The sequence below is a fragment of the Emydura macquarii genome, unplaced genomic scaffold (assembly GCF_026122565.2).
Source record: "Emydura macquarii macquarii isolate MOO-44397 ecotype Brisbane River unplaced genomic scaffold, CSIRO-AGI_Emac_v2 contig_3231, whole genome shotgun sequence".
Classification (NCBI taxonomy): Eukaryota; Metazoa; Chordata; order Testudines; family Chelidae; genus Emydura; species Emydura macquarii.
In genome coordinates, this window is record NW_027133368.1 from 544,284 (window position 1) to 562,949 (window position 18,666).

At 48.7% G+C, this 18,666-nt stretch overlaps 1 protein-coding gene and 1 long non-coding RNA gene across 2 annotated transcripts in view; one reads left to right on the forward strand and one right to left on the reverse strand.

The window, feature by feature from the left end:
• Positions 1–3,618: 3,618 nt before the first annotated feature.
• On the reverse strand, positions 3,619–12,384 carry LOC137142560 (uncharacterized). Its single transcript, XR_010916962.1, has 4 exons — positions 11,981–12,384; positions 10,877–10,998; positions 9,084–9,206; positions 3,619–3,848 (listed from the first exon to the last, which is right to left on the reverse strand). It is a non-coding gene; the product is annotated as an uncharacterized lncRNA (long non-coding RNA).
• A 107-nt stretch (positions 12,385–12,491) lies between these two features.
• The window catches only part of LOC137142568 (uncharacterized), a 195,859-nt gene continuing 189,684 nt past the window's right edge, over positions 12,492–18,666 (forward strand). Inside the window, 2 exon segments of the mRNA XM_067531974.1 lie at positions 12,492–12,618; positions 13,658–13,770. Of these exon segments, the coding sequence (XP_067388075.1) occupies positions 13,737–13,770 (34 nt within the window). The 5' untranslated portion in view covers positions 12,492–12,618; positions 13,658–13,736.

The following is an 18,666-nucleotide window of genomic DNA, read 5'->3' on the forward strand; positions in this document are numbered from 1 at the left end:
CAGGGTCTGTCAGTCTCATCAGCCCGCCCACTTTCTTTTGGTACCGGGAGAGGGCCAACCAAAAAACCCCACTAAGTTTCAGTGAGGGGCCAACCGTGTCCTGTCCATTTTCATCATCTGCTACCAGAATCTCTCCAGATACAGCCTGGGTTGGTGGAGGGAGCCCAGCGTGTCTGGACTGAGTGCTGCTATAGGGTCCCAAAATTAGCATGCTCCAGATTATACATTTGGCTGAAAAGAATGACTCAGGCCTTAGTTGGTCTCCTCTTAGTGGCTCTAGAAGGCCTTAGAAGGAAACCAGGATTTTATCCTCCATAAACCAGGAGTTGGGCTGCTGTTCCCAGGACTCCATAAATAGGACGGTGCCTATGGGGGTGATGCAAATTGTAGGTGCCTAGGAACCAGCCCTGATATCATGGGGCTGCTATCACTGCTTGGCCATGTCTGCGGGCTGGGCTGACAATGGGCAAAATTTCTACCTCTTTCTGTCCCAGAATTTTAGAACCATTTCCACAGGCTTTGGTCACCTTCTTACCAGACCCACTGGATTTAAAGGCCTCCATTCTCAAAAGTGACTATAGACAATGGGTACCCAATGTTCTGAGCTGGTGAAATCTTGTTGTGGGTTGGGTTAAAACCCCACTGAGATTGGTAGGTGTAAACTCACCCTTCAATTAATGGAACAGTAAACATAAGCCCTGCCTAAGACATGAGGTGTGTGTGAACCCATGGTTGCTTATAGTTTTGTGTGTGTGTGTGTGAGAGAGAGAGCATGCACTGAAAGTGAGGACACAGAAAAGAACACCCGCTCACTGTGGCTTGTCTACACTTAAAACTCTGCTGCTGTAGGACTTCAGCGGATGTACTCCAGTTCCGCAAGAGGCTGTAGCTAGGTTGAGGGAGAATTCTCCCATCAACCTAGCACTGTCCACACCGGGGTTAGGTCCATTTCACTGCGTCGCTCAGCGGTGTGGATTTTTCACATGCCTGAGCAATGTAATTATATCAACCTAATTTCCTTGTGTAGACCTGGCCTGAGAGAGCGGGAGGCAAAGGTAAAAAGCAAGAAAGCCTAAACGTAGCCACTGAGCACAGTTTAACCATGGAAAAAAGATAGAGGTAAAGCTTTTGGATCTTTTAGCTAAAGAGGATAAGGGCTGGAAGCTAAGAAACTGCTCCATTTGTTCTTGGTTCCTTTTGCATTCAGAGAGACAGGAATTTGTACATTCTTTGTAAATAAATAAAACTGCATCTGTGAAATATCAAACCTCATCAGTTTCCATTTCCAACTGGAACATCCCCAGGGACTGAACCATGACAAGCCGCTCAGATCGAAAGGGGCCACAGCCAAGATGAGACACTTTAAAAAGACAGGATTTGCAGAAAGTGTTGCCACCTGCCCTCTGTAAATCAACCCCGTTTAGGGAGATATTTACAAAAGCACCTAAGGGGTTTAGAAGCACCAGTCTAATTGAAATCAATGGGATTGATGCTCCTAAATCTCCAAGCGTCTCTCCTGCTGTGCAACAAAAACTGAGGCATCATTTTTTCTTTTTTTTTTTGCAAATGAAACTATTCAATTTCAAAAAAAAGTATTTTTTGTCATTTGCAAAAATCCAACCAATATAATGAAGCTGACCAATCAAAAAAAATGCAATCAGGGGAAAATTACTGCTCACCCCCCAATGGAAAATAAAATCTGAAAAACAATTTTAAAAAGTAAATGAAAACTGAAAACGCTTAATGCTAAATGAAAATGTTTCTATCGAAATTTTTCAGAAATATGAGTCATTTTGAAAATGTCAAAATACTTCTGAGAAAATTTCTGTTTTTCAAAAATGGACAGATATCACTGGAAGAAAATTGGAAAGAAACATTTCTATTGGTCCTAGTTATGATTCACTTTTCCGGAAACAGAAGAATCTCTAATGTGAAGGGACATTGCTTTTTCATTCAATGTTCTTGAGCTTTCTTGGACCAGTAACTAAAGATCCAATCTCTGTTCCCTGAGAAGCACTGTCTTTGAAAATGGCTTTACCATGAGCTCCCAGTGTGGTGCTGTGGCTAAAAGGGCTAATACAATCTTTGAATGTATGAACAGGAATAGCAAGGAGGTGTAGGGATGTGATATTATCTGACATGAAGCATTAGTGAGATGACTGCTGGGATGCTGTGTCCAGTTCTGGTGTCCACAGTTTGAAAGGGAGGTTGAATGGTCACAGAAGAGTAGAGCAGAGCTACAAAAATGATTCAAGGCCTGGAAAACAGGCCTTACACAGGACGCCAACGGAGCACCATCTGTTTTGCTTATTAAAGAGAAGGTTAAGAGATACAGCTATCATGGTCTATGCCTTCTCAAGGCAAATTGAAATCCAGTGGCTGGAAGCTGAAGTTGGCAAAGTTCAAACTAAAAATGAGATGTGCAGTTTTAACCATGGAGGGAATTAACCACTGGAATCATACCTTGATCTGCAGGTAGACATGCCTTCAAAGACCTGTTCTACAAGTTATGGACTGGATGCAAGAATCACAGGGTGTGATGCAGGTGAAACTACAGGATCAGAACAATCCCCTTCTGGCCTTCAAATCTATGGATATATAAATTAGATCCTCTTTCAGACCCTGATTCAGCAAGATATTTGGCACACCTTTAACTTAATATATGTGAGCAGTCTCTGTGGAGTCTATGGGCTCCCTCCTGCTGAATTAGGGACTTTACTTGAGTTAAGCTGCCCTCTAGTGTCCATGTTTCATGGAGAATGTTGGGCATGCCGAAGCAAGAATGAATTTATCTAACCTGTGAATATTGGGAGTAATTCAGACATCAACATGGCATCGCTGTGCAGCCATGCATGCTGACTGCTACCGTTAACAATACCTGAAAATCACCCTGTTTGCTGAAACAAACCCCATAGGACTTTGATTAATGTTTAGAAATGAGCTGCCTTTACACTGAAATAAGAGCATCCACACAAGGGTTTGCACAGGTTTAACTAAATCAGTTTAAAGGCCCATCTTTAATTAAACTGGTTTAGACCAGCCCTTAGTGTATGTATAAAGTGACTGAGGACTTGTCTACACAAGAGAGCTGCACCAGTGTAAATTAAGGTGGGAATTTAAATTGACTTTGATAAATCATTTGAAACCCTGGCATGGGAGCTCTTATTTTGAAATAAGACTCTCTTATTCTGCTAACTCACCAAGCACAGTGGGGAAATCGGGCTCCTTGTATACATTTGTGTCAGATTCTCCACTGGTGTAAACTGGAACAGTTCCATTGAGTAGCTATGCCAATTACTCCCATTGAAGAGCTCACCCTAACTATTAATATGCATTGTCTGAGCAACTTAAAGACATTCAGTTCTTCTTACAGAGCCCCTGAGAGCCAGGGAAGTATTATTCCCATTGTGCAAGTGGGGAACTTGGGACCAAAGGAGTCAAAGACACACCCAGGGAATCTGTAGCAAAACCAGGATTGAAACCCAGATCTCCTTCGCGTTAAGCCAGCAGTTTAACCACAATGCTGCTGGTCTGTCCTGCAAGGTGCTGTCAGAAGAATTGGAATAATCCCTTCTTCAGAAGAGAAATAACTGAACAGACCCAGGATATTTTCCTCCTAGACTATTTTATTCACAATACACGCACAGTTCCAGCTCCCCTTGACCAGAAATGGATCCAACAGCAAGGACAGCAGTGAAGCGTATATAGAATGAACACCAGTCTCAGGACTCTGGCTAACCAGCTCAGGGTTCAAGCTCCCAAACTAAACTGCTTCTCTGCCTAGACTCCACAGAGTGCTTCTCGCTGTCAGGCTGGGAATCCACGGCTTACAGGACATCTGAAGTGGACTGGAAAACAAAAACGGGGTCTGTGCCTTTTTTTGTTCCCTGGTGACGTAGAGCAAAGGCTGGAAAGTTATTATTTTTGTAACTAACATTCTCTTTTTTGCTGCTCGTTTTTTACCTCTGAAATGTCCAGGCTCTTCTCTGGCTAGGCTGGATGACTTGTTGGGGCCTTAGAAAGATCAACTGTGAGTCTTCATTGCAACATTTTTGAGCTGACCTGCCTAAAGCTGGGCTCCTAAATCCACATTTAGGCTTCTAAAAATTACATAATAAATATATTAAATAATATAATTATTTAGGTGCCTAACTATGGACATAGGAACCCACCGTTAGGTAGCCAAGTTTGAAAAGCTTGCCCATAACCTTTAACATCAATGTGCTTTTCTCACAGGCATTCAATGGACACTAGAATTAAACAGGTATTAATAAAAAAAAAGAAGAAAGGATTTTTAAAAGGCTGATTCAAAAATCCCTTCTTTCAATTGATCCATTTCCACTTTCTTGAGATATCATCACTTCACTAGGCACTGTAGAATCTTCCAGGGTAAACAAGACCAGAATTTCTAACATAAAAAACAAGCATAAAGGAAAGCAAAATAGAGCAAAATTCCTTTGCACCCAGGTCACCTTTAATGCCAGCCCACAGCCTTTTTAAGCTCGGGCCATCACTCAGCAGCACGTTGCTCCGAACCAGCCAGGTGACCAACGTCCAGTCCAAGCCAATGCCCAGCTACGGTCACCCACTCTGGGGCTTCCCAGTCGGCCACACATGAAGGGGCTGCTGTCGCTGTGAGGGACGTAGGTTTTGTTGCCCAATATTTCCCACTATTGTGAATGCCAGTTCAGCTCCACCTGTGGCAGCGGCAGCGTGAGGGTTACTTTAGGCAGGATTCCAGGAATAAACCAGCATTTGAAGCACTGTGTTGACATGCACAGAATGAGCTTACACAGAACAGTGCTTAACACACTGGTAGGCACCAGCACTCTGTCTACATTAAGGCTCCCACTTCTCACACCAATGGAAAAGCAGGACCAGTGGTAGCAGCAGTGGGAAATGGTCCTTGTCTACACACGGTTTTTGTACCAGATTAGCTACATGGGACAGGGCTTTGATTTTCCATCAGAATAGTTCAGGGGGTACAACCTCCAGTGTGGAGCAGTCATATTGATATAAAGATGACTTATGCTGGTACAGCTTGTTTCCTTTCCTTTATGGGAACAGCGATGGCGAGATAGGGTACCTTTGTACCAGTATGACTCAGATGAACTTCCTCAACGGCTTTATGTCAGGTGTTAGGGCAAGATCAGCAATGAGGATATTTGTAGCCAAACCCTGCAACTGCTTCCATCAGCATTGGTTCAGTTTTAGTCACCTTCTTGGTAGTGCTGTATTATTAAGATGGAACACCAATGCGTGGTTACCAAGGAATGCTGCTACACCACCAGTGATTATGCAGTCAAAAACTTTGATAAGGTCACCAGTGACAGACATAGACTGACCAGCCAACCAGACTGCCATGAAGACCTAGCTACAGATAGATCTGTTGTTCAATCTGCAGGGAGGTTACATCTCTTTGGGATTTGCTTTGATCAGTGGTTCTCAACCTGGGGTACGCGTACCCCTGGGGGTAGGCAAAGGTCTTCTGGGGGGTACATCAACTCATCTAGGTATTGGCCTAGTTTTATAACAGTCAGTTGCAAAGTCAGTACAAACTAAAATTTCATACAATGACTTGTTTATATTGCTCTAAATGCTATACACTGAAATGTATGTACAATATTTATATTCCAATCGGTTTATTTTATAATTATATGGTAAAAATGAGAAAGTTACGCCATTTTTCAGTAATCGTGGGCTGACGCTTGTTTGTATTTTTATGTCTGATTTTGTAAGCAAGTAGATTTTCAGTGAGGTGAAACTGGGGGTACTCAAGACAAATCAGCCTCCAGAAAGGGGTACAGTAGTCTAGAAAGGTTGAGAACCCCTAGCTTTGATGATGCTATGGCTGTGTTCATACCAAAGGGGGTGAGCACTGCACTGCTTTAACTATACCCGTAGAGTTAAAGCAAGTCAATTTTGGTGTGTAGACAAGGCCCAAACCTACTGTAGAAAAAGGGCTAAACTATCACCCAGCATAAATGAGCAGAACTCTGTTGATGTCAATTGACACCAACAAAGAATCTGACCTCTGTTAACAACAGATTTCCTTGTAGGTAAATACATCCCAGATCCTTCCAACAAGTGTAGCTGATGAAGCTCAGGACTTTCTGAGCCCCAGCGCGGATAGCTTATTTCAGAAGTAATTAGCTTCCTACCTTTACAGAAACTCACCCCCTCCATATCCCCAACACAGGGGAGAGCAGGTCCTTGTCCCTCATACTCTGAATTAGGATCAGGACCAGAAGGGCTTGTGTCTCTGCCTCTAAGGGGGATTTTCACACACACAGGAAGTCACTTGGTGAGCTGGGAAAGGCCTTTGCTGAGCTGTTTGCCCCAGTCATCTTCTGCAGCTGGGAATCCCACCAGCTAATCGCATGCTGTGCTAAGATTTTCTCCATGCTCTGTCTGTCATTCCTGCTGCAGTCATCAGCCTTACCCACCAAGTTCTCTCCTCCCACACTGCCCTTCCCAGGCTCTCTCCATACTGAGTCCTACCCTACATTTCCCCTCCTGGCTAGGATGGCCTGGGGGCATTCCGTGTGGATCTCATGCAGGGTTTCTTTTCCTCCTGGGTCCTGATCAGGAGGCAGGGGATAGGACATGGAGTCACAGAGGAAAGAAAATAAACATGGCCCGTCCTCAGCCTGGAGTCCCCCTAGAAGTGCTGTGCCCAGTCCACAGACATGCCAGTCCTCTCTCTCACTCCCACCGTAGCCACCCTAATACCCAAACCCTTTATTTCCTCACCACCTCCCTCCCGCCCTGGTTCTGATCACCCATGTGCCCCAGCCTCCAGGTGCTCAGTGTCTGATCCACCTCGCATGCTTGTAACTGCACTGACTCCTGTGCAGTTACTTGTCATTTACACGGGGCTGAGGGAGAGGGGAATCAGCCCGTGACTCCAGTGGGGTTACTCCTGATTTACACTGGGGTGAAGGGAAGGGGAATCAGCCCCTGTGACTCCAGTGGGGTTACTCCTGATTTACACTGCGGTGAGTGAGGGAGAGGGGAATCAGCCCCTGTGACTCCAGTGGGGTTACTCCTGATTTACACTGGGGTGAAGGGAAGGGGAATCAGCCCCCTGTGACTCTGATTTACACTGCGGTGAGTGGGGTGACTCCACTTCTGATTTACACTGGGGTGAAGGGAAGGGGAATCAGCTCCTGACACTCCAGTGGGGTTACTCCTGATTTACACTGCGGTGAGTGAGAGGGGAATCAGCCCTCAATCCCACACCATTTAACGATCTCCTGCTCTGATTTCCACCCCACTTAGTCCCCTAGCACTGTCACTGTCCTGCTCTACCTCCTGTCTGTCTGTCTATCTATCCTACCTACCTAATCTACCATATCTACCTACATCCTCGGGGCCTGATCCGGACCCCGTCGATGCTGAGTCCTCCGGGGGGGCTCCCGATTGGGACCTTACACTGCACCCATCCCAGGTGACCTCCCAGATGACAACAGGGTTGCCCGCTGCTCTCCTAGATGCCTCGGCTATGCCCACAGCCAGGTCCCCGCGAGGTAAGCCCCATTAATGCCTTGGTTGGTATGCATGGGGTTCGCTCCGGAGCGCCTCCCATGCCCAGAGAGGGGCGGCCAGGTCCCGGTGAGCTAAACCTCCAGTGTGGGGGGGGTTCCTCTCCCAGACAAGGTGGTGGGGGGGAGTTGATCTCTAGTAGGACGTGATCTCCTCCTGCAGCTCCTCCAGTGGCTTCTCCTCGGCATGGCCCCTTAGGTGGCGGTACAGGTGGGAGCTGACGCTGAAGCGCCGGCCGCACTGGGGGCAAGGAAAGGGACGCTCTCCGGTGTGGGTGCGCCGGTGCTTAGCCAGGGCCGAGCTGTCGGCGAAGGTCTTGCCGCAGTCGGGGCAGACGTGGCAGGGGGCTTCGCCGGCGTGGGCCCGCTGGTGCTTGTGGAAGTGCAGGGTGCTGTTGAAGCTCTTGCCGCAGTCGGCGCAGACGTGGGGCTGGCCGCCGGCGTGGGTGCGCTGGTGCCGGTAGAGGTGCGAGGTGCGGCCGAAGCACTTGCCGCAGTCTCCGCACTGGTAGGGGCGCTCCCCGGTGTGGATGCGCTGGTGCCGCTCCCAGTGGGAGCTCCAGGAGAAGCTCTTGCCGCAGTCGCCGCACCGGTAGGGCTTCTCGCCGCCGGAAGCGGCCGTGGCGCCGTGGAGGCTGCGCCGGTGCCGGGCGTACTGCGCCCTCGCCCTGAAGCTCTTGCCGCACTCCTCGCAGCGGAAGGGGCCGTCCCCCAGATGCAGGCGCTGGTGCTTGACCAGGGCCAGCCCGTCGCCGAAGCCCTTGCCGCACAGGGTGCACTTGTAGGGGCGCTGGCCGGTGTGGGTGCGCTGGTGCCGGTCGAAGTGCAGGGTGCTGTTGAAGCTGCGCCCGCAGTAGGTGCAGATGTAGGAGCGGCTGCCGGCGTGGGTGCGCTGGTGCCGGTAGAGGTGGGAGCTGCGGCTGAAGCATTTGCCGCACTCGGGGCACTGGTAGGGCTTCTCGCCGGTGTGGATGCGCTGGTGCCGGTCGAAGTGGGAGCTCCAGGAGAAGCTCTTCCCGCAGTGGGCGCACTGGAAGGGCAGCCGCCCCGTGTGCAGCCGCTGGTGGGTCACCAGCTCCGTGTTGCGCCGGAAGCTCTTGCCGCAGTCGTTGCACTTGTAGGGCAGCCCTCGGGGGCGGGGGGGCGGGGCGCCGGCCGCTGGCGGCGGCGGCGGCGGGGGGGAGCCCTTGGGGCGCTCGGCGGCGTGGGTCCGCTGGTGGCGGTAGAGGTTGGAGCTGACGTTGAAGCTCTTCCCGCAGTGCAGGCAGCGGAAGGGCTTCTCGCCCGTGTGGGTCCGCTGGTGCTTGTTGAAGTGCGAGCTGCAGCTGAAGGTCTTGCTGCACTCGCCACACTTGTAGCTCTTCTGCAGCACGATGATGCTCTTGAAGTTCTGGAAGCCGGGGCCGGCCGACTTGCCCCCGCCCCGCCGCCCCACCCGCCTCCCCGGGGAGTCGATCTGCTGCATCACCGTCCAGTGCAGGCTCTTGCAGGCCTGGCTCTGGTCATCCAGGCCTCTGGCCCCGGCCCCCTCATGCCTACCCAGCAACTCCGTGTCCAGTTCCACAATCTCAGGACCTTCCTCCTCAGGATTCTCCTCCTCGTTCTCGTTCGCTATCCTGTCACCGGCTGGGGCAGAGAGGGAATCCAGACAGGAGTCATGCCCTGCACCAGGGAGATGGGGGAAGAGGGGAACAAACCCAAATAACTGCTGGGCACACTGAAAAACCAGAAGCCAAATCCTCCCTGTCCCAACCCAAACCCTTTCCTAGAGCAGAGAGAGGAGGGGACCCTCTCTGTCCCAACAACCCATCTGCATTCAGGGAGAAGCGAACTGGTGTCAGGCTGGACAGATGGGAAACCTGGCATGACCTCGGCCAGGAGGATACACCTGCTAGAGACGATCCTGGGGGAGCTGAAGGGAAATCCCAGCTGTGTCCTTCACTCACTGTGTCACGCTAGCTGGATTGGGGGGGGGGGGGGGTATTTATTATATTATTTAACATCAGTATGTCAAAATCATAATATTTCATAGGAGATATATGGCATATGTCAGCCACTGTTATAAAGGCTATAATGTGCTAAGTAAGATGATGATGTTTATGTTCATGTGTTATATGTGTAATGGAAGTTATGGATATGGTTGATATATCTGTATTTCAAATTGTGCTGTGTCTGGGCGACACCCCAGACGGGATGTCTGCGGCACTAGCGTGCTTAATGGCCCATTAAGAAATTCACAGGTAGAACGGGCCCAGGGGGAGAAGCCAGGAATATACCTGACGAGTCACCAGTCACTCATGTGACCCTGGACTCCATCTTATTCCTGTAAATTTCCACAAGCAGCATGGCAAAGGACATAAAAGGCAGCTGCACCACATCCATTTGGTCTTCAGTTGTCTTCTGTCTCCAGCCTATCTCTGGATCAACTCATCTACAACTGAACTGAAGCTGTGAAACAAAGGACTGAGACCCATCCAGGTACTGGATGTATACCAGAGGGACTATACAAGCCTGCAAATTCCACAATTCTTCTGGAAACCTTATATATATGGACTTTCAAATCATTTGTATATATCTGATTGATTTAATCCTTTAACTTTTCTCTTATAGTTTGTTTCTTTCTTTTTATAATAAACCTTTAGTTTTATTTACTAAAGGATTGGCTGGCAGCGTGGTATTTTGGGTAAGATCTAAACTTCTATTGATCTGGTGATGTGGCTGACCCCTTGGGGTCAGGAGAAACCTTTTTGGTAAAGAGCACAGAATTTTAAATAACTGGTCTCTTTACTGGATCTAGTGGCTGATTGGGAGCCAGAGACTGAAATGCAATAAAGGGGGCTGTGTACATTTTTATTTTGGCTTCTTGATAACCAGTGTGGGGGAATCAGAAGCACTGTTTGTGGCTGGTTGGGGAGTCTGACGTCAGTGTCACCCACCAGTGTTGGGAGAATCTGCTCTCCTTTTACAGCCTGCCCTGACCTTGGCATTTTCAGGTGGCTATCCTAGGCGTGGACTGACCATTTCCAAGTTGATTTAACTCTTTCCTCACCTCGCAGGTTCTCCTTTTCATCGAGCCCTGGGACGCATGGTTCTTCCCCTTGTTCCCCCAGGGAGACGTCAGTCAATACAGGGGCTGGATAGGCATTTGCCCTGTCTCCTCACCGTCACTCTAGCCTGGACCGTTATTTGTGGAAGCCTGGCCCTTTCCTCTGTCCCTTTCACTGCAAAACCATCCTCCTTCCCACTGTCCTGGGCTGAGTATTGTGGAAGGATTCCTGATCACAAGTTGACTGGGAGCTGCCAAGACCTCGCAGCTTCCATGGGATACTTACTCGGAGTCACCCGGGAATTGTAGTTCTCCTGCATGCCACCCCTGTAAAAAGTTTTCTCCTCAGGATCCACAGCAGCCCACTGATCCATGATGAGATACACAGCCCTCAACGGCCACCAGCCCCTGAAACAACAAGCATCCCTCTATCAGTTCCACGATACCACCGGGGCCTGGTGCCTGTGAACCAGTTTCCTGTACATGACAGGCTGCGCCTTTCACCCTGACCAAACCCCACTGAAACACAGGCCCATCAGCAAAAGTCTTTGCAGATGCTGCCTGGTGGAAATTTGCAAATATTTGAAGGTTTCTAAAAAGGTTTAAAACTTTGGCAACCTTTAACAGAGTGAGAGTTTAGGTGTCTATTAAACATTGTGAGCCAGATCCCCACCGGGTGTAAATCGAGTGTAGTTTACGTCAAGGGCATTAAACTGATTTACACCTGCTGAGGATGTAACCCCCGTCTCTCTCTAGAGTCAGGGTCGGGGCAAAGGTAGGGAGAGCTCAGGTATGCACTTTAATGGCAGCTGGCTGGAAAAGGTGAGAGGGTTTGCTAAAGCAAGCACCTGCAATCTCTGCTGCAGGAAGGGGAAGGTGCAGGGGTCGGGGCACATGTGGCTTCAGATTCAAAAGGCTGGCGTTTCCAACGGAGCAGAAGACACACAGGTGCCTAATTCTCCTTGAAAGTCCATGGGAGTCAGGTGCCAACCTCCCTGAAGCCTTCAGAAATCCCTTTAAACTGAGTGCGGGGTTGGTTTTTTTTTTTTTTAGCCCAAAGCCTCAGTAGGAAAGCCCGAGCACGCAGGCAGGAACTTTGCCACCGGTGCCCGATGTTACCCCAGGAACCGCCCCCGCTGGGGGCAAATTTCTGCTCATGCCAGTGGGCGTGGCCAAACTTTTTGGGGCTAACTGCTCCTGTCCTCCCCTTCCCCCGCCGGATCGGCTACCGCAGGTGCTGAGGGCAGCAGCAGCAGCTGCGGGACCCGCAGACCCCCCGGAGCAGGGATCGGGGCGAGGAGGGGCCGGGGGTGCAGAGTCACTTTCCTGCCCGGCCCCAGGACGTCTCCCCCCCCCGCAGGGTCTCTCTCTCTCCCCTCCCCCCCATTACCTGCAGTCTCCGCCTGGGGAGCTGGGGTGGGCGGATCGGGGCCGCCCTCGGCCGCCAGCCCACAGACTTCCAACAAGGAGAAAGTGCTCGGCGCGGCAGATCGCTCCGGCGGGGCACGGCTCACAATGGAGGCGGCTGGCTTCCCCGCCGCTCCGGTGCCCGGAGCCCGCGGCTGGCGATCGCTCTGTTCTGCATTATCCCCCCTTCCTGTCTTCCCCTCCCACCCGGCCCCAGCAAGCACCTAGCTCCAGCCAGCCCCTCGCCGCTGCTCCAGCCCCTTCCTGTGTCTCTCCATACCCAACCCGGCCTGCAACAAGCCGAGCCCGGCCCGGCGCTAGGGCTCTTTTTCTCCCGGCTGGCAGCGAGCTGGGGGTGCCCCGGACTCCGCCGAGCTCGGCTCCTCCTGAACCGGAAGCGCCAGGTAATTGAGAGCGAAGTCGGGGAAAGTGCTGGGCAGGGGATGGGCCGGGGAGTGACTCGGATCCGGGCTGCTTTCTCCCCCCCCCGCCCCGGCGCCCCCCGGCTGCTGCCTTCCCGGACACACCCAGCCTCCCCCTGCCCCGAGCGCCTGCCCCGGCCGCGCGAACACACCCACCCATGCAACAATAACCCGGGGCGCCCCCGCCGGAGGCAGAGCGGTAAGGAGAAGAGGGGAGAGACCCGAAAGGGACGATACGCGGGGAGGGAGGATCCCGGCTCCCAGCCTTGCCCGGCTCCTGCCACTGCAGCCCCCGGGGGCAGATTGACTGTCCCGGGACCAGCGGAGAGAGGAAAAGCCGGTTCCTGGCCCCTGCCTGGTCCCCGCGCTGCTGGGGGGGACGTGCTGCCCTGGGCGGGGGGATCCCTAGGGCTGCCAGCCCTCCAGATTTGCCCTGGAGCCTCCAGCAATGAAAGATTCCTCTTTAAGGAGAGATTGTGTCAGGTGAGCAAAACCTCCGACCCAAATTGGCAGCCCGAGGAATTCCCCCGAAGGGGCACCTTGGATTCTGCTCGTTTTTCTACCATTTGGTTCCGAAACTGGGTTGGGAGAGGAGCTGGATCTGCTCTGGGTTAAAATGACTGAGCATTTTCCTAGGGTCGCAGAGTTTAGAGTGTCTGTCTCCTCTGATGGAGGCCCCCGGGGTGTGAAACTGACGAAAGCCCTTCCCAAACCTCCCCAGTTGCCCTTCTCCCTGTGAAAGGCTGAAGAACAACCTCCACTTTTTTGCTCCAGCTCATCCCCTCCGCCCAGGGGGTTGTGAAGGGCAGGTTGGGCCCATCGCTATGAAGTTGCCACGCAAAACTTCTCAGTCCTGCCAGCGCCCAAACATGGTCCCTACGGGTACCAGGAGAAAGGAGGCCGGGAGAAGTGGAAGTGCAGGGAGCTTACGATGAGCCGGGCTGTGCGCTCCATCAGAAAAAAGAGTCTGTCCTAGTGCTGTGTCCCTGCTGCCAGTGGTTGACTACGTTAACAGAGCCAGAGTAGCTGGGCACGGGGAGATGAGGCTCTGGTTCCTCACCCAAAATGAGGGGTTGGGTTGGCGGGGAGTCTAGAAAGAATCATATGGAAATTTATAAGGGAGAGACATTGAGGAGAGAAAGCAGAGGGACCAGCTTAGAGCTCCTATGGCTGAGCTGGTGGGATTGTGGCTGGGGCAGCAATTTCTGAGCGGGCAGGGGGGTCTCTTGCTGTTTCAGGGACCGGTGACCGTTGAGGAGGCAGCTGTGTGTTCCACCGAGGGCCAGTGAGTGAGCTAATCTGGATCCCAGGGACGAGATGCAGGAGAACTACGAGAATGTGATCTCACTAGGTAAGGATCCCTGCACCGTCTGGTGTTAGCAGCGCAGAGGGGTGGTCTCTAAAGTGCCTGGGTCAGGTTCTCCCCTCATCTGTAGCCTTCAGGGGGATCAGGCCCATAATCCCTAGAAACCATGTGAGGGAATCTGCCCCGCCACGCTTCCCAGATTCAAAAACATACTGGTGGTGCTAATATATGGACTGATCACTGGGTAAGGTTCTCTGGCCCATGTTAAGCAGAATGTCAGATTAGATGGTCATAATGGTCCTTTCTGATCTTTAAATCTATGAATCTCCTCCTTTCCAGGACTCTGTGCGGCAGGACAGGTGTAGCTACTTGTCCATGTTCACACAGACACACACACTGTCACTGTGCCTTCCCTTTCCAGGACTGGTTCCATCCTTTACAGTAAGATGCAACCCAGAGAGGGGTAACAACAGACAGAGTGCGGAGGAGGGCTGCACTAAATAAAGATTCTGAGTGCCATTTAGCTTTCATTGCCTTTGCATCCTTTTAGTGCCAGATTAATTTGTGTTCTTATTCTGGGAGGATCATACAACGTTTTGCTTTAGCTGGTTAGAGAGTTCACACAATGTCCTGGTTTACTAGTATAAGCCCTCGCTCCCTTTAAGCAACAAGACCACCACTGTTAGGAAGAAATGGTTAAGGTTGAAGGTGTATCTCAGATGAGCTTCCCTGATTCCCAGAAAGTGGATTTTAATTAATTTCCACAGGCTAATTCTTCTGCCTCCAGAAGGAGCTCAGAAGAGTGAAGGTCAGATCCTATTTAGATTGGAAATTCATCAGGGCATGGACTATATCTTACTCTGTGTCTGTACAGCGCCTAGCACGGTGGGGTTCTGATCTCGGGTGAGATCCATAGGTGCTACTGCAATGCACTTAATAATAATTAATGAAGTTAGCAAACTCATCCTGCCAGTTGCTAGAAATCAGCTGGAGCTACACCCCTTTACATTAGCTGAGGATGTGGTCTTGTTACAGCTGGCAGCCACTTCACTTCTGACATATGTTTCATCATCATTAGTATCACCCCTGCTACTTGCATCTCTCTAGCCAGCCTTAACTTGAACCACTTTTCATTTGCACAAACAAACGTAAATTAAAGAGCATATTAGTAATGATTGTAATATCCCATCTCCTCACCAAGGAATTTGATAACTCTTTCCTAATGATGCTTTTTGTTCACCAGTCTTCCACTTGCTTTAGTGTTGATTTATCTCTTGCTATGTTTCTTTATATTATTTTATTTTCATTTGATTTAGAATCATAAATGGTGCCCAGGCACTGGCTCTGAACCCCTTGGGAATGATTTAATGTTACAAACCCAAAACTGTAATTTTGCCAAGCGGCAGTTCATAATCACCCCATATGTCCTTCTACCGCTCTTCAAAGCCCAGGAGAAACAAATGCAGCAAGCCTTGAAATTTGGCAAATCTGGGCTATTTTGGCGTTTGTATGTGTATAATTAATGTGTGAAAGTAAAGTCGCCATACAGCCTGCATGTACAGAGACCATCTTGTTTTTCCTTGAAGTCCCTGTGTGCTGGGAACTACTTTTGGAACTCTAGAAATGTGCCCAATTTTAATTTCATCAGATGAAATATTTGGGTTCATATATACAGTATCTACAAAGTATTTGTTCCAGATGTGTTGCTCTAGTGGATAGAACTTGATCTGTGTTTGCCTGGCTGGCGGAACCAGGTTTCAGGTGATGAATGGTGTTTGGAGTGAGGAGAAAAGATGAATGAGCATAGATGGTCTCAGAGCTGTTCTTTTGCTCCGAGTAAATGCTAATGACACCTGATAGTAACTCAGTGTCTACATAAGTTTGAGAGCAATCCTTTACTCCTGCATGGCTGTTGAGTTGGATGCAGTCAGTAGCAAAATCAGCCCTTTTTTTTTTTTTAAGTGCTGTTTTTTGCAATTCCTATTTTGTGACTCTAAAAAATGTCACCATAAAAGTGCGCTGGTTTTTGATTTTTTGAAAATATAATCACCTTATGCAGGAGGTATAGAAAAAGTTGTAAGGTAAAAAAACAGAGAAACTTAAGACTAACAATTACTAATAAAGAAATATAATGTAAAGTAAACATTAACGCCTTGGTCCTCCAAAGACTTATGCATGTGCTTAACTTCATTCACTGTGGATTGGATCCTCAACTTGTATAAATTGTCATAGCTCAGTTGAAGTCTATGGAGATTCAGCAGTTTACTCCAGCTGAGGGTCCCATTGAAGGCAGTAGGGATTTTACCACTCGTTTCCATGGGAGCGGAGTTCGCTCTTTTGAAAATCAAACCTAGTGTATTTTTTTTTTTTTTAAAAAAAGGGGGAGAGATTTGTAAGGAAAAAGTCAAATGCAAATGGAAAATCCTTTTTTGACTCAATGCTGGGAAACACATTCTTAAAGCTAAGGCTCCAAATGAACAGATGTCCACATGTATATTTCATTATGTCTCTGTTTAACTTGAAGCCACCTACATCTACTGACTAGCAGGAAGGTATCACATTGCTCTATTCGAGTAACCCGTAATGAATGACATCCGCAAACAAATGTCCTGTATGCTGGAATGCCAACACCACAGGCGTTTTTGTAAAAATGAGGAAATACCCGTCAATGTTACTGATATATCTGTACGCAAAGATATAGTCACAGTATACAACTGATATGTCCATAATACTATCAGGGGACTACATATATACATCAGTTCATTATGGCCCTGATTAACCAGTGCATTTAAGCACATGCTGCTTTCATAGATTTCATAGCTTATGAAAGCCAGAGGGGATCATGTAGTCTGGCCTCCTGTATAACTATAAATATGTGAGTAATCCCATGCTTATGCAGCAAATCACATAAGCACATGCTTAATTTTAAGCATGTGAATAATTTCAATGGCCTAGATTCACAAATGTGCTTAGGTGCCTAAACCCCAGATTTAGGCTACACCGAGATTCACAAACCTTCAGTGCCCTAGGTACTTATGTTTCTGTCTCTGAGCATGTGCACCATTGCTACCCTCTACATGCCCAGGTGCTAGTCTGTTGCCTTAGCCCCAGAGAGATCCACAAACCAGGGGAAGATAGGTGTTCCACTGCCTAAATCCTGTGCAGGGCCTGATCTGGTCTGAGCCCACTGACTGCATCAGGGTCCTCTAGATGAGTTTACACAGAAGTAGGGAGGAGGTGGGAGAGGAGGAGTTAGGCACCTAATCTGTTTAGGCACTTTTGAAAATCCCGCTAGATGCCTATCTGCATCTTTAGGCACCTAAATATCTTTAAAAATCTGGCCCAAAGTGACTTCTTATGGATGGTGACATGACCTCATAGTTTCTACTAGCTGTGTTCCAGGAGCATTTTGCATCTTTCATATTGCCTGGAAGTCTGCCTTCAGTAGTACAAATTGCATCCTGATAATCGGACCTTTCGTAAGACTTTCATGACGCTGTCGTATAATGTCTCGCAGATGATTTTGATCCTCGCGGAAGGCCATTCCTTCAGTGATGAGTATGCATCTGCCTATGGAAATTCACCTCTCTGCACAAGGCCACTTAAGTGGTGCTTAGGTTTTATGCTGCTGATGGCTGGATTTCTGAAAGGGCCCAATTATTATTTATATTAAGGTAGCGCCCAGAGATCCCAGTCGGAATCAGAGCCCCATCGTGTTGGGTGCTGTACAGACAGAGAAAATTCCAGACCTGAAGGGCATACAGTCAAAAGACACAAGCAGACAAAGGGGACAGGGATACAACATAAAAGTGAATGAGCCCGGCAAAGAATTTGCACCATTTAATTAGTATTTCAATCAGAGCTGTGTGAATAACTGACTTTTTGGTTCACTATCAGTTCCAAAAAAATCAAAACCAATTTTGTTTTTGGTCCAATACAATGTTTTGTTTGACCTGAAATGAAATGGCTTGTTTAGATTTTGAGCATTTTTAAAAATGTTTTTAAGTTTTCTAAAAATTTAAAGGAAATTTCTAAAAGAAAAGTAATTCTGAGTAGAAAAATGGAAATGGTTTGATTTTCCCCCCTTCCCCCTGATTTTTCTTTCCTGATTGAAAGAACGTGGGGTATTTGACGTGAATTCGTGAAATGTTTCAGTCGACCCAAACATGCGTTTTTCACTGAAAAAATGTTTTGGGCAAAAAATTGCATCGAACTCTAACCTCAGTGGCATTTACATGCCAAACATCCTTTGGCTATTTTGAAAAATCCCAGGCTACTTTAAACACCCAAGTTTGAATTCTTTGGACATTGTACTTAACAGTGTGTAAATCGAAGCAGGCACATATGCTGAATATACCTTTTTATCCTCCTTCTCCAGCCCGTGACCTTACTAACATGTTGTCTCCTGTGTGTTGTGTCTATCCTTGGATTGTAAGATCCTCAGGGCCTGGGTTTGTCCCCTACTTGTTTATAAAGTTCCTATCACAGTGTGGGCCTTGAAGACATCATAATAACAAAGTCTAATACAAGAAGCAATAACTTGATCTGACTTGTTAGAGAATTGGCCAAATGAACATGACAGCCGATCTCAGTTGGAGCAGCATGATTCATATGGGATGTTTTCTTCCCTTTCCCTCAGCCCACACAAAATCATTCACCGTTGACAGAAACTGATTAGATGGGCGGGAAGGGGGGCTGGATACAAGAATCATTGGGTGAAATTCTGGCCTGTGTTGTACAGGAGGTCAGACTAGATGGTCATAATGGTCTCTTCTGGCTTTGACATCTCTGAATCAATGAAGAAGCAAAGCAGCTGGAGAAGTGTACCGGCACTATGGATGAGCATGGTATAAAGACAAAGAAAGAGAGGGAAAAGTGTGTATGGGAAAGGACAGATGGATCAAGGGAGAGCTGGCATGGCAGCAGGAGACTGTTCCAGTG